Source organism: Dioscorea cayenensis, chromosome 5 (genome assembly GCF_009730915.1).
Source record: "Dioscorea cayenensis subsp. rotundata cultivar TDr96_F1 chromosome 5, TDr96_F1_v2_PseudoChromosome.rev07_lg8_w22 25.fasta, whole genome shotgun sequence".
Lineage (NCBI taxonomy): Eukaryota > Viridiplantae > Streptophyta > Magnoliopsida > Dioscoreales > Dioscoreaceae > Dioscorea > Dioscorea cayenensis.
Genome location: NC_052475.1, coordinates 31,614,351 through 31,638,970, shown reverse-complemented (window position 1 = coordinate 31,638,970; position 24,620 = coordinate 31,614,351). Strand labels below are relative to the sequence as shown.

Below are 24,620 nucleotides of genomic sequence, written 5' to 3'. Positions count from 1 at the left end.
AACCCTTTGCTTAATTCAATGGTTAAGGCATATGGCAATGGAAGAACAAGCCCCACAAGTCAAAATAATAATAATAAATAAATAAAATAAACTATTCCGATTTATTGGAAATTGATAATATAAAAAAGCTTAAATTAATTGGTTCACCAGTCTATTAGGATTAGTTCATTTTTTTTTTAATTTCAACTACCTAATTAGTTATTAATTTAAATAAAGATAAATGTAAATGTATTTTATAATAATAAATATTTGGGATGCGTTTATATTCTCAACAGTGGATTTTAGGGGATTTTTATTTTATAATTAGGAAAAAAAAAATATGCATATGCAATTTGATCTTTTAAATTATTTTATATATATCTATATTATTGAATATTTACATACATGCATATATAATCTCAACTTAGCATATGTCGAAAAATTAATTAAAAGATAATAACTAAAATTTTCTTAAAAAATTTAATAAATATTATATAATAATAATACTAATAATTTTAATATAAATAAATATATATTAATCAATCTGTTAAGGCCTAAATAGGAAGGGGCCCGGTACCAAAAATAAAAATAAAAATAAAAATAACATCTTGAGGAAAACAACTAAGAAATCTTAAAGTATATATTTTTAAAAGTAAAAATTTAATTTTAAAAATAATTAAAAACCAAAATGTAAAAATAAAATATGTAAAAAATAAATATATAACATTTATATTTATAATGAACTAATTTACTCTCTATCCAATATTAAATAATAAAGTTAATTCACTTTAAAAATATTTATGAATATGTATATGAAACTCAAGTATGGTTCTGTAAAAATTTTAAAAAAAGAATCATGAGTGAATAGGTTTACGAAATTTTAAAAAATATATATTTGTTTTAAACAAATTAAAACACAAAGTTTTAAAATAAGTAAGAGTGGATGCCGTTTTAAAATAAAAATAATAATTTTCAGAAAACGAATAGGTTTTCTAAAGAGATAAAAATTAATAAATTTTTTTAAAATCAATATTATTTAAAAAATGGGGTTATAAAAGCAAAAACAGAGTGAGATTTTGAATTTGACTAATTAAAACAAGGAGGGATTTATTGGTCTATTTGGGCTTTTGTTACCCAGGAACTTGATTTTTTGTTGTCTCATCATCCACCCTTTCATCCCCTAGTGGTAGCCTCTTTTTCGCTCTTGTCTTTTGTTGTCTTGTTTTAGGTTGTTGTATTTCATTTTTTTTTTTTAATTAATGAATTCATGGATTATCCACTTATTTTAATAAAATATTATTATTATTAAAAAACTGTCCATGTTTATTAAAAGAAAATAAGTTTTTAAGTTTTATTTTTCAAAAGTCCAAAGCCATTTTTTAAAGTCCAAAAGTCATTTTTTTATGGTAAAATCACCAAACAATTATTGTGACAATTATAAAAAACAATTAAGGCTAATTTGAAAGAAAATCCCAATCATATATCTATTATTTTTAATGAATAGACGACAAACGGCTGCTATATAATTTTAGAATAGTAAAAAAGTTCGAATCTGGTTGACCCAATTATATATATTTGTTGGGTTTTTATTAGTACTTTCAATTTTGTGAAGATTTAATTCTAATTGTTGGAAATCATAAAATAATATAACAGAGATGCAACACTTTGGTCACTTGGCCACAATTCATTGAAAATTAATACTTATTAAAAAAAATTGTAAGTATATATATATATATATATATAGAGAGAGAGAGAGAGAGAGAGAGAGAAAAGAGAGAGAAGAAGTCTACAACGGTTTTCGAAGGTTACCCGCGAGATGTACGTTGAGAGAATCAGTCCCTCTTCACATTAATTTCTTCAAATCAAACACATTAAAACACTTCCTCACAATCATTCACTCTCTAACTCTTTACTTACCCATCTTCATCTTCATCTTCATCTTCTCTTTTACAAGAACAAACAAACAATTAATCATCAATTATATATATATATATATCACAATTTCATTTAGATGAAGATTTGTTTAAGAATTCAACTTCTTTTCATTTTCTTTCTTTCTGTATCATTTGGTCTTGTCTCGGCAACCAAAAAGGTGAACTTCTGTTTGTTTTAATATTGTTCTAAATATTTATTGTCTGATTTCTTTGTTTGATTTGGTTTTTCTTTACAGTCTTATATTGTTTATCTTGGAGGACATTCTCATGGCTTTAATGGAGCTTCTTTGCAAGATTATAAATCTGCAACTCAGTCTCATTATCAGTTCTTAGGAAATTTTTTGGGCAGGTGATCGCGCGATCATCTTAATATCCATGTTACTAACTCTTTTGTTCTTAAATTTTCATTCCAACTAGATCGATGATTAATATTTGTTTTGTATGTATAGTAAGCATAAAGCAAAGAGAAACATCTTTTATTCATATTCAAGATACATCAATGGCTTTGCTGCCATTTTGGATGAAGAAGATGCATTGAAGATTAAAAGTGAGATTTCTAACAATACTCTTAAAAACTTAGAGTTTTAATTGTTTCTTGTTTGATCATGTGATTTTTGTGTTGTTCTTAATTAGAGCATCCTCGGGTTGTATCGGTTTTCCAAGACAAAATACTAGAACTACACACAACAAGATCATGGACCATGCTTGAGATGGAGAGGAATGGAAGAGTTCCTCCAAAGTCTATATGGGGCCAGTCAAAACTAGGCGAAAATGTCATAATTGGAAACCTCGACACCGGTTTGTATTCAACATATATATAATCTATCAATCTTTATTGAAAACTTTATTGATTTCCTTCTCACAATCTTGTGCAAAGGTGTTTGGCCTGAATCCGAGAGCTTCAATGACGAAGGAATGGGGCCGATTCCATCAAAATGGAAAGGATCATGTCAGAATAACACAAAAGAAGGAGTTCTTTGCAATAGGTAAATCAATTAGCACTGATGCCATATTAGATAAATTTGACACTAAAATTCATTAACAAAAAATTAGAAAACTTATCGGAGCAAAGTACTTCAACAAAGGAATAATGGTCGAAAAAATGCTACATAAACATGATCATCAAGAACTCAAAGTCGGAGATTCAGCACGGGACATCATTGGACATGGTACTCACACACTCTCCACAGCCGGAGGACGGTTTGTCCCGGGCGCAAACTTATTTGGTCTAGCCAATGGGACGGCAAAAGGAGGCTCCCCCTCTGCCCGTGTTGCCGCCTACAAAGTATGCTGGGCAGGATGTTCTGCTGCTGATATTCTCTATGGCTTCGAAGAGGCAATACATGATGGAGTTGATGTGATCTCAGTTTCACTTGGAGGAGTTGCTTATGACTATACATCAGACCCGGTGGCAATCGGCGCATTTCATGCTGGTTTAGCAGGGATTCCGGTGATCTGTTCGGCCGGAAACTCAGGTCCAGTGCCCGGGAGTTTGAGCAATGATGCACCATGGATAATTACAGTAGGAGGTAGTAGTACGGATAGAGATGTTTGGTCTTTCCTCATACTTGGAAACAACAAGAAGATCAAGGTTTGTTTCTTGTTCTCCTTATTGCTGTTACACAAGCATTCATATTGAGATTTGGAGGGAAGGTTTGGTATGAAAAACTCATCTTTTTATATGTTGACCCCTATAAAATTAATCTCACAATTATAATTTTACCTTGTAGGTGGAATTTACCTGAGAATATTAGTTTTAGAAGAGTATGAATACAGTCATAACTTTTTCAGGGGTGTATATTAAAATATGAGATTTTGCCCAGGGTGTATATTGGAAAAACAAAAAGACTATTGATATACAGAAAAATGTGAATAAAATTTGCATATACACCCTACAAGTGTATATGCAATAACTTCTAATTTTGTAGCAAATTATACACCCTATATGTGTGCTTATTAAAGAGAGAATCTAGGTTTAAGGGGATGCACATGCAAATAGAGCTAATCTAGGGGTACATATGAAATTACAGATCTTGCAAGGGTACATATGCCAAAAAAAAAAACATGGAAATTCTTTGCTTTTCAAGTATACAACTTTCGTAGAGGTCTATATTTAAAGAGAAAAACTATTTATATGGAAAAATAGAGAATAAAATTATTGGACATAGAGATTCTTTCTGATATTATAAATAAATATTGTTTTTATTATTTATCTTTTAGGGAGAAGCGCATCATCAAATACACTACCACGGAACAAATCAAATCCTTTAATTTATGGGGAGGATGGAAAGCATGCTAATGCTTCTGAATATGATGCGTAAGAATTTCATTTTTCTTCCAATTTTTTTTCATCATTTATTCCTGAATTAATCTTAGGGAAAAAAAAACAGGGCAAACATAATGTATAAATGAAAATAGACGTTTGGTTCATCACAGCACAGTACTGCAATTCACCCTAACAAATCAATGTTTCTACATAGAATGCATGAAGACTCCTTTCTTGAATTTTTATCCTCAATGAATCACATAGAATCTATTCATAATTTGTGAATAAAGATGATTGATTATTCATTGTAATCATTTATCTTCAGTTTTAATCCTCAATCAATCATCCTGAATTCACTAAGAAAAAGAAAACACTCGCAATTACAAAGCTGCAAATCAATCTGTTCAATAAGAATCAAACTCTCCTCAATGTCAGTATCTTATACACGAGTTTGTTGATGCAGCATGACATGCAGTCCAGACTCACTTGATCCGAAGAAGGTTAAAGGGAAGATTGTGATTTGCCTTCGTGATGACGGTGACTACAGAGTCGCCATGGGTATTTCTGTTCTCGAGGCCGGTGGCGTTGGTATGGTTGTTGTCAACGATGAGAACTTTGGAGACAACATTAGAGTTGACCCACACTTCCTTCCAGCCACGCATATTACCTACAACGCCGGCACTGTTCTTCATTCTTACATTAAATCAACCAAGTAAGACTATATTTTAGACTTAATTCTTACTATAAGTATCTGCAATTAACTGAGGAAAAAAATCGGTCACATAAAATACCACATTCAAAGACACCTTGACATTAGATATGACAGCACAGTAGTTCTCATTCTAACATATCTCCAATTAACCCAAAAGAATCAGTTAAATATTACTTTTTATGCCAATGTTTTTGCTACTGTTATGCACCTAGAAAATAGGGTTTAATGGCAACATAATTCTCGTTCTCAACATCACTAATTCCATATGTTGAACCTTATATAGATTTGTTGCTCTCATAATAGAACCACTTCCACAAATTGAAAGTATAGTGATTATTACTGAAAGAATGTGCAAAATATAATTTAAATTCATGACAGATCACCTGTGGGTCAAATTTCTGCTCCAAAAACACAGTATGGAGTGAAACCTGCACCGCTAATGGCAGACTTCACATCAAGAGGGCCAAGTCTCATCACACCACAAATCCTCAAGGTCAGACAAATGCAATAAACATTGAAAAAAAAAACTTGAAGTGTTTTTTACCTGCTAACTGATTCGCTATCCATTTTTAGCCTGATATAACTGCACCAGGTGTTGCTGTTCTTGCTGCCTGGCCTCAAGCCATAAGCCCAACTGGTTTGAACTATGACAAACGCCATGTTCCATTCAATCTTCTATATGGAACATCGATGGCCTGCCCCCATGTCTCTGGCCTTGTTGGCCTTCTGAGAGCATTACACCCAGACTGGAGTCCTGCAGCATTAAAATCAGCTATCATGACAACTGGTAAACACTAAAAAAAAAAACTTCTTCAATTTATTAAAACTACTCAAATAGAAGGTATTAAATCTCACAGAATGAACATTTGCAGCAAGAACAAGAGACAACACTGGCAAGCCAATCAAAGACTACACCTTAATAGAAGCAGATCCACTGACCTATGGTTCAGGGCATATCAGGCCAAACAGAGCCATGGATCCTGGCTTGGTTTATGATATAACAATCAATAACTACTTGGATTTCTTATGTGCACTGGGGTACAATTCAAGCTCACTGCCCATTTTTAACAAGAAGCCATACACTTGCCCTAAAAAACAAATGAAACTTGAGGACTTGAACTACCCTTCAATTGCCGCTCCCAATCTCATCAAGAAGATGGTAGTGCGAAGGAAATTGAGGAATGTTGGATCTCCAGGGACATATAGGGTTAGGTTTAAGGCTCCGATGGGCATATATGTGAGCGTGAAGCCAGAGGTTCTTAGGTTTGATAGGGTTGGTGAAGAGAGAGAGTTTGAGGTTAGTTTGACGGCAGGAAAGGCTAGTCTTGGTGTAGGGTATGTGTTTGGAAAGCTCATATGGTCTGACGGGAAGCACTTTGTGAGAAGTCCTATAGCAGTCAATGTAATGTACTAGTGTCATTTTTTTCTCTCTTTCTGTGCAACATTTGCATGAGAGAGATTGATTGAAAATTCATTAGTCCCTAATAATTTTTTACTCATCAAATTCTGTAAATGATTCCCGAAGAGGAACTCAATTAGAAAGAAAACAGCCTTCTCAAATGGATACCTTAAAAGCTTTCCTTTACCTAAAGAAGACAAGGAAATCATCGAAAAGTCATGCTAGAAATCTCATTAATGAATTCTCTTTATTCTTGCATTTTCCATATAAAAGAGAACAATATTGGAATGAGCTTGCAGTAATTTAGAGCACTTCATCAACAAAAACAACTGTAGAAACACATCTAAAAACTTCTCCCCACCAAACAATTTGATTTTTTTTTTTTACTAAAGTGGAAGATATAAACCACAAATTTTATAATGAAAGAACACTTACAAGGATGATTGCAAACAACCAAACAATGTGTAGGCACAACAAAATCCACTAATCAAAAACATTAAATACTTCCTTAAAAAAACCACAACCTCCAAAGAAAAACCAAGAATAATGTCATTCTTAGGAACTAGATTTGCCACAAACTTTTTGATATCCATTGATTTTTCTTAAAATTAATAATGAGTTAAAAAGCCTATTTTGTAAACCTAATTTGTAAAAATAACACTACATAAGCAGCCAATGCTATCATAAACATTGATTTTGCATAAATAAGAATAAAAAAAAATCTTATAAATGCACTACATTAAGATGCTACACCAAAAGAAAAATCACTGATTCCGAAAAATTAGAACAAGAATCACTGCAAAAAGGAAAAATCATTGCAAGAATACCTTCGATATTGCCAAGAACAATGATTCTGTTCTTCAGTTCAATCGTCACCGTCTCATTGTTCAGCCTCATCGAAACCTACCAAAAAAATAAAATAAAAACATTAAAATGCACAAAAAGAATAGCCTTTCAAATCAATACCATCACGGCACCATTGAATCCAAAGACCAAAACCTCCATTAGAGAGATGATAATCACCTGACAAGCTTCATCCCGATCGAAAGAGAGAGAGAGATCAAGAGAGCGCCCTCTAGGGTTCCAGAATCCGTAGATAGAGATATTCCGACTCAGCCGTTCGATGAGTTTAGGGCTTTAAATCTGGACCGTTGCTTATCGGCTAAATTAGGGCTCTATAAAATAAGTTTTTATTTAAATTTTGGGTAATTTTATTAATAAAAAAATATTTATTTCTCCACTTTAATTTCAAGAAAAATCTATTTTCTTATTATTTTTATTTATAAAATTAGGGCTTTGAAGGGAAACGCGGACTCTACGTTTCGGGGAAACGGCAGTGGAGCTTCAGTTCCGGTTTATATCATCTGAAAATGAGGGCAATGGTAGAGAAGAAGAATGGAGGAGAAGCCTATAAATTTCAAGAATCTCGTCTCTAGAGAGTACCAAGGCCACAAGAAGAAGGTGCCTTTTCTTCTTTTTCTTCTCCTTTTTTTTTTTTTTGGATTTAAAGTTGGAATTAGTATGGTTGTGTTGCTTAATTTAGGGTTTTAGGAAGCAAAGTTTGCGATTTTATTTGAATTTTTATGAGGAGTTTTGAGATTGATTTGATGGTGAAATTGTGCGGATGAAGGTACATTCTGTGGCGTGGAACATCACTGGCACAAAGCTCGCTTCTGGTTCCATTGATCACACTGCTCGCGTTTGGAACATTGATCCCCATGGCCATGTAAAGTTTTGATTCTCTTTATTTTAAGATAAAAATGTGTAATTTTTAAAAGAAAGCGAAAAAGATGAACTCTTGTCTTCCATTGTATTTGTTTTAGGTGCCTATTTCTTTTTTTTTTGTAGTGAAAATTGGATCACATCTGAGGTTTAAAGATGTTATTTTAGATAGTATAATGTTAAAATAAATCAATGAAGCGCTGCAATGAGTTTTTGGATTTCATTGACTCGCTTGCTTTTGTGTGTAGGGAAAAGTTAAAGATATTGAATTGAAAGGGCACACAGACAGTGTTGATCAGCTGTGTTGGGATCCTAAGCATGCTGATTTAGTTGCAACTGCAGCTGGGGACAAGACTGTTCGTCTTTGGGATGCTCGTAGTAAGTGTGTTGGATCCATGCCTTCTAATTAGTTGTTTAATTGCACAAATTTTCTTTGAAATATTGTGTAGTTCACATGATTGTGAATGTCTCAGTATCTTTTCCCTATCAATCATCTACCAATTGCTCAATCCAAGTAGATGGATTGTTATTAGTTTCCCTATGTCTACTAACATCTGATTTACTAGCTGGAAGGTGCTCTCAACAAGCTGAGCTTAGTGGAGAAAACATCAATATCACATACAACCCAGATGGGACACACTTGGCTGTTGGAAACAAGGTACACAAAAATTCCACATTGCTATTGGAGACTAGTTGTATTATAATGTCTCTCAAGACATGCAGTCTGTCTTTCATGTGCGTACAAAAACAAGAGAGCAGCTTACTTTTGGTATTGCTATTGCTTCTTGTGTTTGGTAACTTTCTTATATAAACTTGTCTTTAAAATCCTATCAGGAGAATGCAACCATTATTATGTTGATTTAGCTTATGTTCAATTTGCTGTTAACTTAATTTAATGAATAGACTTTAACACAATAACCTAATTATAAAGAAATTGGTTTACCCTTTTCAATCTCTCTCTTCATCTGATTATCATAAAAAGAACACCAGCCAAATTTTGTTCTGGTCATCAACCAGTGAAGTGAAATCATCCCTAGTTTATTGCCTTTTTTTTTTCATATTTGTATTTATGATACTTGTCTATGTTAAATTGTTGATTTCTAAACTGTACTAAATATGATCGAAGTGTTTATTGATGCTAATTAGTTTTATTGCAGGAGGATGAACTAACTATACTGGATGTGCGTAAGTTCAAACCAATACATAGACGCAAATTTAATTATGAGGTAATTTTGATTGAAATAGCGACTCCATTACAAACTCTATCAATGTCCTATCTTATTTAGTTTAACACTATATGATACACTTTTCTTAGTTTTTATGACTTTGCTTGATGAATAATATCCTGATCAAATTCTTATTCTGCCATTTAATCAATCTTAACGTAACCAGATTTCTTTCTTTGAAATGTTGCATTGTGATTGGACCATTTTTGACTATCAGATATTCATGATCGAGTTTATACTTATACTTCAATATATAAAAATAAATTCCATTTACTGCATAAGTTTATTAATTTGAAGCATTATTCTTTACCGCTGCTTTAATGTCTGTGATCAGAAAATTTTCTTCCATTTACTTAGTGCTCCTCTGACACCTTATGGCTGTTTCCACAGATAAATGAGATAGCTTGGAACATTACTGGAGACCTATTTTTTATCACCACAGGGAATGGTAAGAATCAATGTTTTAAACTTTTTTTTTTTAAATCAAGAATGATGTTCAAGCTCGATATATTGTCCAAATATCAACCTAGTCCCCAGGACTTATTCTCATAATGACAGCCTTCAATCAATTTCCTTCAAAAGCGTACAGAATGAATAATTCTTACTGGTTCTGCAGGTACTGTGGAAGTACAGTCTTATCCATCACTTAATGTGCTTCATACTTTAATGGCTCATACAGCGGGTTGCTACTGTATTGCTATGGATCCCACTGGAAGGTGACTTGAATAACTTTGAATGAACTTATTGCTATTTTCTTTCTTTCTGGTTTGTTTCTGGGTACCAGGAAAGTGGTAGATTCGCTAATAAAAAGGAATGACGAAACAGCATTCTTGTAAAATTCAGACTTTTGCAGGTGTTTTCATATAACCCTTTTCTTCTAGTTACTAGATAGCTTCGGTATAAACAAAATAACCCTGGACTGTACCTGTCTAGTTTCTCGTAATTACAGAAGCAGATTCTCCAGAAATTTACAATGTACTCTCTGTTTGGGGTGCTGTGACTTGACCCATCTAGTTTGCAGCTTGTTAGGTAAAAGAAAGTAAAATTATGTGAACATATAGGTGACGCCAAGTGTTGTTTCTCAAGGAATTTCTAAGATACCAAGATGTCACTAGTGTCTTATTAATAAGTTTGCTTGTCTGGATTGTCTAATTTGTTTGATTATTGTTGTTTCAGTTAGCCTGGTATTTATGAACCGAAAAAGAAAAGAGAGTTGTGAAACATGACTTAAGCATCTTAAGTTGTCTGAACTTTCATCAAGACATGACACAACACTTTGTTTACTTTTGACAATTGCAGATTTTTTGCTGTCGGCAGTGCTGATTCTCTGGTCAGCCTTTGGGATATAAAGGAGATGCTGTGCGTTCGGACATTCACAAAACTTGAGTAAGCTTTACATGCATCTGATTTATTTATGTCATGCATCCTTTCAAAGATGATAACCTATTCCATGTGGATGTAAGATATTATAGTTCAACTAAGTTGGGTGAACATTGATTCGTAACACAAAAATGTTTTAATAGGTAATGCTTAACTCTTCAGTTTTGACTTTTGTGCAGATGGCCTGTTAGAACAGTGAGCTTCAATTACACTGGAGAGTATCTTGCGTCAGCGAGTGAAGACACCTTCGTTGAAATTGTATTTACGAATGGACTTATAACCTATGCATGTTCATTAATCTGCAATTTATGTGCTAGGGGATTTTTACTTGTATTGTGATCCTCTTGTTTTGCCAGACCAACGTGCAGACCGGTCGAACAGCTCATCAGATTGCATGCAAATCTCCTATGAATAGCGTGGAGTGGAATCCAAAATATAACTTGCTCGCTTATGCTGGTGATGACAAGAATAAGTATCAGAATGACGAAGGTACCTACCTGCTCACACGAAGTTTGTTTAACTAATAACCAATCCAAATGGATTTGGCATGATTTTAACATACTGAATGCAAATCACAGGAGTATTTCGAATATTCGGTTTCGAGAGCAGCTAATATGATACCAGACATCACATAACGCTGCAGAGTAAGGAAGCTGCTCTCTTTTGTCAAATGAACAGATTCGTCAAACTGCTTGAATATGAATGCTCTTTTCTTTCTGAGAAGATGATTGACTTGTAATGTATCTTTAACATAGCAATAAAATTTTGTTACAAATGGACATCAAATGATCCACACTCAACAGGTAGAACACAAGATGGTGAAGAGAGCGTATATGAATGAACAGGATGATGGTCTTACCTGGGATGAACTTTGTATGATGAGTCTTTGAATGAACACTATGCATAACATCAAGCCCTATAACCATGCAAATGTTTTGCCCACCGTCGTGCCATGAATGGATCAAGATAGTCCCGTCGATGCACATTACTTAGACGGCCCTGGGCACTTCCCTCGTCGATCAATTCCCGGTCTCTGACCCCACATACTCTGCAGCCTCTTTCACTCTTTTCTCCAACCTCCACCACCACCTCTCCGGCCCTCATTCTCTCTTCATCTCCTCCTCCTTCAATGAAACTATATCCAACACAAACAAACATGCAGTCATTACTCATCACATCCACCGGAATCCTTCGTTCTTCGCCTCCACGTAGCTCCCCTAGCCTTATCCAACCTGCATTGTCTCCAATCATCAGCTGAACCTCCTTTACAACACCCCCAAGCAACTTTGCTAAGAACTCTTCAAACTCATGCATCACAAACCCATTGGACAGCCCGTACCCAAACCCGATATGAAACCGATGGACCGGGAAATGAACCATGAGTTCATCATTGGCATAGGCTCTCGTCGGACTATCCGAAAGGTGTATAATGCAAGCTAAAGGATTCTGGTGACTCCTATCTTCCAAAATCTTAACACCTTTACTTAGACCCTCAACAGGATCTGCTTCACCCATGTAGAACAACCTGTCAATGGCTTGCAATGCGGTCCGTTTTCCGTGAGCCGTCATTCGCCTCAAGGCAAAAGCTCGGCTCGCTGACGATGAGTATGTCACAATGGCTAATCGATCAACCGATCGAAGTGAAAATATAACCAATGCCATGGCCTGTTTGAGGAGCCGTAAATGAGGACCATTTGGACTTGCTACTAACACAATGTCCATAGCCTGCTGATGAGCAAGTCTAACCGACAGGTAAAACCTGTTCTGGTTCAGACAGTTTGGTGAGGTGTTTAATGACACTGGACATGGTATCAGAGCAAAGTCAAGATGTGGACCCGGTGGGCTAATGTCAGGCTCGACAGGGTCATCATCATTGTATCGAGTGGACCGGAGGGAGGTGCGGCGGTTGACACGAGATGTGGCAATAGAGTCATCAAGAATACGAAGTATCGGATCATTCCGATGGCATGGCGGTGCAAGACCCCGGGGAAGATTAGGCCAATGAGCCCGGCAAATTGGACATGTCATGTTACCATGTCTCACATTTGATGCAATGCATGTGAAGTGAAATGAGTGCCAACATTGCGCGGTGAATACCGTGGCTCCGCTTTCGCCACCACCGCCACCACCACCACCACCACCACTATCATCTCCGTCTCCGCTAGCTCGTAGTGGCTCTAGACATATCGCACATAAATTCTGCGTATTTCCGTGAATTTATTTAAAATTTACTACAAATGATTAGACAAAAACAAGCTAAACAAGTTTAATTTGTACCAATAACATCCACCATCAAATCTAGATATGCATTCATTCATCATTCATTTGAAAATATTAATAATTATACTACAATGAAAATAAATAAATAAAAATAAAAAGGGAAGATGGAAGGGGATTGTAAATGTTTGAATTGAGAAGAATATGTGGATGCAGTCCAAAAACAAAGACAATGCATGCCAAAGTCTTTTTGTGGGTCCTTTTACTTTGGAGTAGTGCACACTGCACACCACCAAAGAGTCAGATGGGTCCATCATTCCCATCTTACTTGGTCCCCATTCTCGCCATTTCTCTTCCTTTTATTTTTTTTTTAATTATTTTTTGGATTTCTTTTTTACATAACCTAATTTAATTGCAAATACACCTTTATATTGGTATGTATATATGTAATTAGAACACATGAAAAAAAAAATGCAATAAAAAAGGCTAGCCATGTGTATAGTCTAGAAGAAAACATGTTATGAAAGTTTTGTACTCATTTTTAGTGTTCTTCATTTTTGTGCACCTTTTTTAAATTCAAATTCCAAGAATAAATAAATACCACCAATTTAGAAGTTTCTCTAAATATAGTAAAATATTATGTGGTGTTGAAAATTAAAAAAATAATATAAAAAAACAAACAAATAGACAAAAAGAAAAGAAATGGTTGAGAGCATGCCTTGTTAGCAGACAGTCCACTGGTTTCTGCATCCTTTGAAACTACAGAACTTGAGATCTGAACAATGCACAGTGACACATAAATTTTAATGATAAAAACTTTTTTCTCTTTCTCAAACATGAAGAAGATAATGTAGAACAGAACATAAGAGACATAAATTTTTTTTTTTAAAAAAAAAATGCAACATTCATAGAATGAAAGAAAAGAATGTAGAACAGAGAACATGTGAGAATGGAAAACAAAAACAAAGAAAGGAAAACAATAATTAGAGAACAATGCACAGCATACATCACAATGTAGAACAGAGCAAAGAGACAGAGAAGAAGAAGAAGAAGAAGAAGAAGATACAGTTTTGGGTTGTTGTTGAAGATGAGGAGCATGATTTGTAGAAGAGAATGAAACACATGGAAGTCCAATCTTGTTTGCAGCTCTTCTCCATCTTGAAGCCCATCTTCCTCCCATTTTTTGCAACCACTTCTTTCTAGAATTGTTTTGCTGTTCTTATGCTTGGAAAAAGAGAAGAAAACACAGAGATTCTTCTCTTCTCTGCTCTTCTCTGCTTGTTTTGTGGTGTGGTGTGTTCTCTTGTTCTTTGCTTTATTCTTGTGTACCCATAAAAAATTGCCAACTTTTCCTCTTTTTCTTTTTTTCTTTTTACTGCAAAAGTTGTCCCCATTCCATTATTCTCAACTGCAAGTTATCTCTCTCTCCTTTTTCTTGTTTATTTATTTATTTATTTGTCGTTCAAATGACTGTTGTTGGGCTGTTGCCATGCAGAGCTTTTGATGTATCAACTTCTCCAACTTACAGAGATTTTTTATTTGAATCCTCTTCTCAAGAAGTCTTCTCTTTGATATTTGAGAGACTTTTCAGTTCAATTATCTAAATAAATGAATACATAGTTAATGACCAACCTCTTAATCTATTTACATCAAATCTCCAAATCTCTTGCATATGGTCCTTTTATTGAAATCTTAAAAATCTTAGCTCACATAGAGTCCTGCATATGGTCCTTTTATTGAAATCTTAAAAATCTTAGCTCACACAAAATCAGAGACACCAAATCTCCCGCATAAGATGTTTTTATTTAAATTTCAGATCACACAAAATCAGGGCATAAGTGTATTAAGGTATTACTTTCATACTATGTATATCTTCAAAATGGCTTTCTTATATTCTGTAAAATTAATATAAAATAAAATGAATATTTTGAATTTATAAAGTTTTTCTTTGGTTTATCTACCAACCAAAATTTATATTTTTATTTTTTTAAACAATCACCACAAATTAATATATGGTTATACTCATTCTCAATTATTTATTTGTCTTAGTTATTAAAAAGAAGTTAGTTGCTCCATCTTTAATTGTAAATTACTTTCGGTCTTTGTCTTAATCTTAAGTTTAGTTTTATGATCAAGCTAAACAATTAACGACCTTTGTATTATTGATTTAATGAAATAAATTTAATCATATGATTTGGTCATGTGGTGCTTTCAGGAATCAAAGTTCTTGTGCAATAATTTGCATGATTAGTGATGGTTGAACCTAGGGTTTGTGTGTTTTATGTTTGTCTCTTTCTTGAGTTTGTGATCCCTTTCTAGTTCTATAAATGGCTTCATTTGCTTTGCCCCAAGTTATAATTACCTTGAAATTTTACTTTTACCTTCTTTTTTTTTTCATTTATTACATTTAGTGATGATTTTAAAAACTAATAATACACTTTCCTAAAAGTCAAATATATTAAAAAATAAAAACTGTATAACAAGTTATTATCTTCCATATTAATTATTTGTTGTCTTTTTTGTTTGGAACTCTTTCAAAAATGGTAACTTTTGAAATTACATGAAACTTATGAAGATTTCAAGATTAATTGAAATGTTTTCAAAATCTTTAAAGATTTTATTTACAAATTTTATAAGACCCTTCAATGTATATCAGTCCGATATATATATATATATATATATATATATATATATATATATATGTATATATATATAATTATAAGTTTTTAAACTATATATGAAAAAAATAATAATAATAATAATAATCAACAGTTTTTTAGTCTATTAGTACCAAATTTCACACGTATGATATTCATTTTGGAGAGAATTCAAAATTAAATCCTAAAGTCCATGTAAAGTAAAGGCATAAATATTTGTTGAGCTTGCTCCATTCTTATGCAAGTCTCTCACAATTACTTTTGATATTTGGTAAAATAACAATAATAATAATAATGATCATGACTAAGTTGACAAAAATGATGACTTTTTATTTATAGACATAGTAAGAAAATGAGACAAATTTGAGTCAATCCCGGGCCTGATTTGTTGATTCACATGGCATATTTAATTTCCTCTACTTATTGTACATATATGAAGCCTGTAGGCCATCTTTTAATAATTTTTGCTTTTATTTTAAAAGTGAATTCCTATTACATTTCCATAAAAGCAATTCAACTAAATAAATATATCTCCAAAAAAATTTTGACATAACATATAAATTTAAGGTTCCTACATTTATACAAAGCTATTCTAATTTAGGGGCATGTTTCGAAAGACCAAAATTATGGCATAATAATTCATACAATATGTCATAATTTAACATTATCTGATAATTATGCTATATAGATTGTTTGGGTCTTTATTTTAAAGTATAAAATTATGACATAATATAGGTATTATGGCTTAAAAAAAATATTCTATTAAGAATGGAATATTTTCTCATTGTAAATAATCTCTCTCTTTTTCGATTCAGCCATCGGCCACCGATCCACCGGCGGTACGGTTTCAACTTTGACTCAAAAAATTGTTAGACTCTTTCTAAAGAGGGCTTCAACTTCAACTCAAATATTATACATGCAATACATATTACCTACATGGGTAAAATAAACCAAAAATGGAATATTTTCTCATTGTAAATAATCTCTCTCTTTTTCGATTCAGCCATCGGCCACCGATCCACCGGCGGTACGGTTTCAACTTTGACTCAAAAATTTGTTAGACTCTTTCTGAAGAGGGACTTCAACTTTAACTCAAATATTATACATGTAATATATATTACCTACATGGGTAAAATAAACCAAAATTTAAGATTTTTTTAATTTATATTTTACAAAATCTCAAAATCCCCCAATTTTCAATGTCAATTTATAGGGTGCTGATAAGTGTAGTACAAAATTTCTATAAAAGGTGTACATGTAAAAAATAACATAATTAATTAATTGAAAGAGAGAAAAAGGTGGCATTGAATTTGAAACGTTTGAGATGGTATCATGGCATGGTGGCTTTGCTGCCCCCATTTCAACCCACATACTGAGTTGGCAGCAAAACCATGTTTTTTTTTCTTCTTTTATTTATTTATTTATTTATTTATTACTTTCTCTTCTTATTTCTCTTTTTCAAAGTGGATGATAAAAAAAAAACAGAGACTGACATGAAGCTCTGAGACATCTGCATAAACCAGTGCAGTCAAAAAGAAAAAGAAGTTATATTTTTACTATACATTAGTTACATTGACTCTCTATTTGAAGTAATCATGATGCCCATGTAATAGGGGTATTTTAGGAAATGAAGGTTGACATAACTGTTGGCTATTTTGACATGTAGATGTATTTTTGTTGATCTTGTAATATTTAATCATATATTTATTATTGGAACATTTTAATGTATATATAAACCAAAACGAAAAGAGATATATATATTAGGAGCATGCATATGAACTTAAAATTGATCATCCCGCTTGAATATTTTGATCTGGCAATATAGGATTTGGACAGTAAATTCACACTCACAATTGGGGATCTGTTACTATCACTGCATCCAACAAAACTATTTGTTACCAACGCTGCATCCAACAAAACTCGAATACAAAATTTTTTAAATTTTTCATATTTATTTTCACAATAGAGCCGATAATACTGATGTATGAGCTCTTTAGTCAAATATTCTATATAATCAGAATAAATTAGTTCATCATATATCTATATATTAAGAATAACTGTTTTTGGAAGGGTAATTTGTGTAGAAGAATACAACCCAATAAATATGTGTGGAAATAACTTCTCATAATAATTTTTTTTATAAATTTTAAAATTTTAAAAATATTCTCTTGTTTTATATTCTCTGGCATATAAAAAAAAAATGTTTTTTTTATTTCATTATTTCTGCCCTACTTCGGATTCTATAAAAGTGTGGTTTTGGGAGGCTCTAATTATGAAAATTTTTTAAAAAACTTTTGAAAGGGTATATTTGCAATAAATAGAAAGGGAGTTATTTGCAAAAAGTCCCCAGATATTCAAAATCCCAACTAGCCGTTACTTCCGCCCGCTCCTCAGCTTCACGTTCCCCACTCCTCCTCCTCCTCCTCCTTCTTCTTCTTCTTCTTTCTGAACATTGAGAAGAACTAGAGACCCTGAAAGCAAAGATGTTTACAGAGGGATTGGATGAGAAGGCCATCAGCTGGATCAAACAAGTGAGCTGAATAATCTATAAATTTCTGCAAATTTTGGTCTTTTATATTCAGTTTTTTTTTCTTTCTTCTTTTTTTGGTGTTCTTTTTTGAGTAGTTTTGAGCTTATTAATTTTTTCTTATTTCATCTTGTGTTTCTTTGTTTGGGTCTTGCTTTGGATTCTCTTTCAAGATTTTGATTTATTAATGAAAGAATTTAAATGAGTAGTTCTTCTTTGAATCTTTTTGGTTTTGATGTGCTGTAATTCCATTTGAGTTCCTACTGATTCAAGTCTTTTGTATATTTATGGTTCTTGAATTAAATATAATATTGTTTGAAGCACTCTAGTTCTTTCATTGTGCTTGATTTGATTCCTCTGCAACTTCATTTGAGTTCCTTACTTCCTTTTGATTTGAAAACTTTTATGTTTATGTTTCTTGAATTGGATATGAATCATTTATCACTTTCTTGATTGAAATTATCAATCAAGAACTCAATGCATCACTAAAACAAACATAACAATTTTCAATTATAATCAATAAATTGATCTCTCAAGAATTGTTTGTGTTAAAGTTTCACTATATTAACATGTATGCAGGGTTCAGAGGTTGAACAAACAGCACGTCCACCATTAATAGAGAAGTTCCCCCTTGATCCTGCTCCGAACTCACCCTTGGTTTGCAAAACAAATAGTTTCTTATCGCCGAAAAGATTGCCACCGGTGAAATTCTATTCGGGTTTGCTAGTGCCTCATGCTAACATTTCATTAGATTCAGAGGATGAACAGGATGAGAGTGTAGCTTCTGTTCCTGAAGGTTTTTATACTGACCATTATGACACATTAGGTGAGGAAAGTTTGATCTCTAGTGACTCCGAACTGTTTGAGAGGCCAAAAAGTAGAATTTCCAATGATGAAATGAATACGAAAACAAGCCATGAGTCAGTAAAAAAATCAGATGGTTCCTCCAAGCGAACTTTGGTTCGAGGACAGTCCAAGGAGAATCTTATGGTTGATGTTGAAGCAAGATTCATGCGCACAAATGTTGTAAACTCTATTGCTGCTGATGATACTTTAGTGCCGGTACGATAGATTGATAGAATCTTCAGTTTATGATCAGTAATTTTAATCTTTCAATCTGGTTGCACAGCAGGGTCATCTTCGTACTGAGTTCATGCATTTGAAGTTTGAAGAGTTACAAACTCCTCCAAGCGCACCTCCGATACTCAGAAAAAGAAGAGGACATTGTTTAGATGTAGAGGGTAAGTATTCAAAAGAATTCAACAGTTGATACAATCAACCAAATTTACGTTATGATCTTATTCAGCAGATGATACGGGTGTCGTCTATGAATGCTTCGATGTGTCATCGGATATAGCTGGAGAGACACAAAACACTAATGAGCCACTGCCAAGGTATTAGCATGCATTTCATTCATCTAATTTCCATTGCATTCTTTCAAATGTGTGTGATTTGAATTCAGATGTGATCCTGGAGATGGTGAAGCTCAGATTCCTGCTTGGAAGAACAGTATGGTGGATGAAATTCCATGTTTCACTACCAGGTATTTTGATTCTGAAATCTAGTTGATTTTTTATTTTTTTTAATTTCAATTTCATGACTCTAAGCATGAGTTTCGATCTAATAGTGTTCAGAGTGCATGGCAAACATTTGTAGCATATGACGCCTGTTTCCGATTATGTTTAAATGCATGGGCAAGAAACTGCATGGAAGCTCCTGAATTTCTTCGAGATGAATGTGTAGTTCTCCGCAATGCATTTGGGTATGCTCACTGATAACAACGGCAGTTTACTGCATATATAAATGTTGTTTATTTTTACTGAGGAATTTGGCTGTTTTGAGTGTATAGATTGCAGAAATATTTATTGCAACCAAAAGGCCAAATCCAGGGGTCTGGAAGTCTGCTTGTTGACAGTAAAGAGGGGGTTTGCAGTAAAGGAAGGAAAGTAATTAAACAAATTGAAGTTGAAGGTGACATTTTCTCACCTTTTTCACACTGATCAACAGTTTTCTATAATGAAAATCATCAATCTTGTGTTTTTTATAGTGAAAAAAGTTCGGATAATTCCGAGAAGAAGAAAGCTTCGCAGCACCTATTCTCAAAGGGCTATATACATGCAAATGGGAGCAGAGTATGTTCGACATGTTTCTTTGATGCTGAAGAATCAGATGAACACGTTGAAATTGGCATCGTATCAAGCCACCCCTGAAGGTATGTATTGGTAATTCAAGCAAGATCTTTGTGTTATATCTGCAGAAAAACTGATTGCTGCTGCTACTGCTGATGCTTTTTCGTATTGCAGAAAATCTGTCATGCTTCTTGCAACTCAAAAGCTCAAGTGGAGAAGCGGTTAATGATTCACCGACTTGTTTGATTCCTGGAAGTGGTGATTCTCATGTGTTGTAAGTCATTCTGCAGAAAACCTAATCATATTGTTCTAACAATTTGTTCAAAAGAAAACAGTAATTTTCATGCTTGTTTTCAGTTGCCCGGAGAGCAATGGAGATTGTCTTTCATTAGAAGTTCAAGATAACAATAAAATGAACCTGGGTCAAGCCAACATTGACATTTCATCATTGGCTGATAGTGAGGTATACAATTAAAAGTAGAATTTCATTATCTGCAGAAATCTATAAAACTTTTTTCTGCTCTTACCCATAGTCAACATGTATATGTAAATAAAGCAAAGCGAGATAGTTAGGTGGTGGCCGTTGCACCATGGCGATGATGGATGTATCGGGAAAGTTCAACTTATCATCAGCATTTGTAGCATATCTGACAGGATGAACTCTCTAAAGGTTTTTGTCCTGCATTTTGATTCTTAATTTCCTTCAATCAGTTTTAGAACCTGATAGCTGATAACTTATGATCTCTGCATTCCAGGGTGGTCTTGTTGTTGAAACTCTAATATACGATCTTGTACTGGAAGCAGCGCTGCGAGCTCTCCATTTTAACACAAAAAATCTACATATATGTGGGATATGGGAATGGCTACTACACGAATTTTCTGACTACTATGGAGTATCTGATGCATATACAAAGCTGAGGTACCTAAAATATCATACTAAATAACAGCTCCAATGATTAAAAAGGCCTTACTGATGTGCCGAATTCTTTACTCTAAGGTACCTTTCATGTGTCATGGCAATTGCGACACCCACAAAGGATTGTTTAGACCTTATATACAATCTTCTTTTGCCGGTCATCAAGGCTCGGAGTGATAAAAGTTTAAACAGACAAGAGGTAATTCTATTTTCATTCCACACACCATATTACAGATATGGCAATCATTTATTCCCCCTTAGCATCATTAGGGTTTACATCTTTCAAACAAAACAAAACTGATTAAAATACCAATCAGTCCTTAACATCTGCAGAGCCTTGTAAATTATTCAGTAAGCAGATAACATATCATTTCAAAAACTACTGCTAATAATAATAAATAAATAAATAAATAAAATAACATGTCATAATCTGACAAGAATTCTTCCAGGTTTCATTCACAGAGAAGCATATTCATAGTCATTCTGTTTTCATTTCAGATAAATCTTTATTTCAGTAACTTGATCTTATGGATTGCTTCCCCAAGCCTTTCATTTTCAAACAAATAAATTGATTTAATTCCCACTAAGAATATGAGCAACCAATGAATTTACTTGAACATCTTCCTGGTTTCATTCACAGAGAAGCATATTTTTGGACTGTGAAGAGCAAATCAAGGCCCTGTTAGCGACCACTTTCGAAAACTACAAGTCTTTAGATGAATCCTCACCAGAAGGACTAACTGACATGCTATTCCCAATACAAGACACTGCTGCACCGGCATTAGTTCCTGCTGTGCAGATATTTACATTACTTTATGATGTATTGTCCCAGGAAGCTCAAAGTGTATTGAGGAATTATTTGCAGGTAATGTACCCTAAGTATGCTCTTCTTTGCTAGAATTTGTTCAAAAGGAATAATTTCATCTGTTTGCAGAATGCGGCAGCAAAAAGATGCAGACGGCATATGGTGGAAACCGATGAGTTCATGTCAAACAATGGCGATGGATTTCTGACAGACCCTATGACAATTTCTACAGCATATCTGAAAATGAAGTCACTTTGTGCAAACATAAGCAATGAGATTCAGGCAGATATGAAGATCCACAATGAGCATATACTACCCAGGTATTAAATTTCACCACACTTTCCAATGCAAAACTTGTATGTTCTTCTCAAGTATTAGATTTCAATCAATCTTTCTTGCAGTTCAATAGATCTGCCAAACATAGCAGCATCAATTTACAGCTCTCAACTAAACAAAAGACTCAGAGGTTTTCTTGCAGCTTGCCCTCCATGCAAGCCCTCACCACATGTTTCTGAATTATTAATTGCTACTTCTGAATTTGAACGCCATCTCGATTCATGGAAAATAATGTAAGAAACAACTGTTACCGATCGATCTTCATCAAAGAGAAGTTATAGGTATTTTGATACTTAGATATTTTATCATCTTTATATCTTCAGGCCAGTAATTGGAGGCGTAGTGTCGAGGGACTTGTTCCACAATTACATAATGGTATGGATTCAAGATACACAGCTTGGCTTACTCAATCTATGCAAGATGGAAAAGGTTTTATCTATCTCTATCTCTTTGTCATTCTCAAGGAGAAATTCACCTGCATTGTTTCCTAAGCTCGTACCAACATTGGGAATTACTTTTCACAGGTTCCATGCTGTGGAATACTAACAAATTATTCTACATCACCATTTGTCGAGACTATGTATGATCATATCAGAGATGATTTGAATGAGTACGAGGTAGTAATTAACAGATGGCCTCAATATCTATTGAGTTTAGAAAATGTAAGTAATTCCTTCTTTTCTCTCTATAAACAGTTAGCATAGAATCAATCCCTAGTTCTACCTATGTTTAGTTATCGTCTGCCATTTTCATAGGTTGTCGCTGATGTAGAACGAGCAATTATGAAAGCAATAGAGAAACAATACAATGATATACTGATACCTTTGAGAGATGGAATCCCAAAGATGCTTGAAAAACAAGTGCAGAAATTTACAAGACGACAATCAACTCAGGTTTATGCAGTACCTAATCAGGTAAGTTCATTATAATAATGTATACCTATTATTTGAGAGAGAGGATTGACAACACTGAAAGTATTTCTGTTTAACTGTGCAGTTGGGAACTTTCCTCAACACTGTGAAAAGAATGCTTGATGTGTTACATACCAGAGTTGAGGAGAAGCTAAAATCATGGGCTTCCTATCTGACACTTGTTAGAGATGGAAATCCAGTTTTTGGAGAGCAGATGAATGGAATTGTTGTGTTACTGAGAAAAAAATACAAGAAGTATGTGGAAGCAATTGTGGAGAAACTCATCAGCAATGTCAGTAACTCCAGCAACATTGTTTCCAAAATCTGTTGTTTGCAGAATCAATAACTTCTATGTTTGTTTTCAGACACAAACAAACCGAACTACAAGGCTTAAAAGAATACTTGAAGATACGAAAGAAGCAGAAGGCGAAGCAGAGATCCGTGAGAGAATGCAAGCCCTTTCAATGCAGCTCACAGACTCTATACAGAATCTACATGGTGTATTCTCAAGCAGGATATTCGTGGCTATTTGCCGACAATTCTGGGACCGCATGGGACAGGTATATTAAAACAATATATATATATATATATATATATATTCTGTGGATTTGGTGTGATGAAAGTAATCATTTTGTGTTTTGAGTAGATTGTGTTGAAGTTTCTGGAAAGCAGAAAAGAAAACAGGAATTGGTACAGAGGATCTGAGTATGCTCTCGGGGTAAGCTAAATACTGTTCCATTGAATTATAAGAAAAAGTTGTGATATACTAACCTAGAGTCATGAACTGAAGTTGAACAAAAATCAAATAATGTGGCAGGTCCTTGATGATCTTTTCGCCTCGGAATTGCAAACTTTGCTGGGGAATTCAATTCAAGACAAGGATTTGGATCCACCTCGATCAGTGATCGAAGCAAGATCGATTCTTTGCTGAAAGTGAATTGTTGTAGCTTGATGTGCCACTTCTATACATGTATTTGATTCTTTCATAGTTGCTATGTATTATAATCTGTTATTAATTGTATTTTTTTTTCTATCAAGGAAAAAATAAAGTTGCTTATGCTATGTTTTGCGGCATATTTTCATTGTAAATTTTCGGTACTGTATTTTTATCAAATTGACTTCACACAACAAATCTTCAGATGGTGATGTTTCTAAAAGAAAATTGAAAGTTGTTTTGGTAGGGTTATTTTGTTTAAATAGCATTAGGTTCAGTATTTTTTTCACAGATAAGAGTCACCTAAAGCAAAGCAGTATGATAACTACATAAATACCAGTGTAAAATACGCAATTACAAATATGCCACAAACAGCGTCTAAATATTCACACCAATGTCTTTGCCATTTATTGCTGAGTATACAGATACATGTGCTCTGTAGGAATATATAAAAAATTTCAAACCCTACAGACAATGTGCAATTTCACGTACTCTACGCCATATTGTATTTAGAAAAAAAAAATCATTTAGCTGTTACAAACTATGATCACATTCAGAATTAAGTATGGA

General features: G+C 33.7%; 4 protein-coding genes across 9 annotated transcripts; 3 read left to right on the top strand and 1 right to left on the bottom strand.

Annotated features, from left to right (window-relative positions):
• The first annotated feature begins 1,990 nt into the window (after positions 1 to 1,990).
• On the top strand, positions 1,991 to 6,746 carry LOC120260284 (subtilisin-like protease SBT5.4). Its single transcript, XM_039267721.1, has 10 exons — positions 1,991 to 2,071; positions 2,150 to 2,262; positions 2,363 to 2,460; positions 2,547 to 2,711; positions 2,791 to 2,899; positions 2,967 to 3,504; positions 4,638 to 4,891; positions 5,270 to 5,384; positions 5,465 to 5,678; positions 5,764 to 6,746. The coding sequence occupies exons 1-10, from the start codon at positions 1,991 to 1,993 to the stop codon at positions 6,303 to 6,305; spliced, it is 2,229 nt and encodes a 742-aa protein (XP_039123655.1). The 3' UTR covers positions 6,306 to 6,746.
• Positions 6,747 to 7,627: 881 nt separating this feature from the next.
• On the top strand, positions 7,628 to 11,334 carry LOC120262159 (THO complex subunit 3). The gene is made up of 11 exons (XM_039270231.1): positions 7,628 to 7,751; positions 7,921 to 8,016; positions 8,261 to 8,390; positions 8,579 to 8,670; positions 9,170 to 9,238; positions 9,629 to 9,686; positions 9,855 to 9,954; positions 10,538 to 10,624; positions 10,798 to 10,876; positions 10,975 to 11,107; positions 11,197 to 11,334. Exons 1-11 carry the CDS (start codon positions 7,686 to 7,688, stop codon positions 11,229 to 11,231), a joined length of 945 nt encoding a protein of 314 aa, XP_039126165.1. The 5' UTR covers positions 7,628 to 7,685; the 3' UTR covers positions 11,232 to 11,334.
• LOC120262158 (E3 ubiquitin-protein ligase WAV3-like) lies at positions 11,327 to 14,172 on the bottom strand. The gene is made up of 3 exons (XM_039270230.1): positions 13,902 to 14,172; positions 13,554 to 13,610; positions 11,327 to 12,817 (listed from the first exon to the last, which is right to left on the bottom strand). The coding sequence occupies exons 1-3, from the start codon at positions 14,013 to 14,015 to the stop codon at positions 11,528 to 11,530; spliced, it is 1,461 nt and encodes a 486-aa protein (XP_039126164.1). The 5' UTR covers positions 14,016 to 14,172; the 3' UTR covers positions 11,327 to 11,527.
• Positions 14,173 to 17,874: 3,702 nt separating this feature from the next.
• Positions 17,875 to 24,255, top strand: LOC120260571. 6 transcript variants are annotated; one of them, XM_039268077.1, is made up of 23 exons: positions 17,875 to 18,023; positions 18,599 to 19,042; positions 19,152 to 19,260; positions 19,326 to 19,413; positions 19,482 to 19,562; positions 19,647 to 19,781; positions 19,869 to 19,990; positions 20,067 to 20,231; positions 20,323 to 20,422; positions 20,506 to 20,611; positions 20,705 to 20,818; positions 20,904 to 21,067; positions 21,146 to 21,263; positions 21,705 to 21,929; positions 21,999 to 22,189; positions 22,271 to 22,438; positions 22,529 to 22,634; positions 22,730 to 22,867; positions 22,961 to 23,119; positions 23,202 to 23,408; positions 23,482 to 23,676; positions 23,763 to 23,834; positions 23,934 to 24,255. In XM_039268077.1, the coding sequence occupies exons 1-23, from the start codon at positions 17,976 to 17,978 to the stop codon at positions 24,045 to 24,047; spliced, it is 3,369 nt and encodes a 1,122-aa protein (XP_039124011.1). In that variant the 5' UTR covers positions 17,875 to 17,975; the 3' UTR covers positions 24,048 to 24,255. The 6 variants fall into 6 exon arrangements, with proteins under 6 accessions (XP_039124011.1, XP_039124007.1, XP_039124012.1 ...); XM_039268073.1 differs by having other exon boundaries at positions 18,599 to 19,081; positions 19,149 to 19,260; XM_039268078.1 differs by having other exon boundaries at positions 19,329 to 19,413; positions 23,934 to 24,254.
• The last annotated feature ends 365 nt before the right edge of the window (positions 24,256 to 24,620 follow it).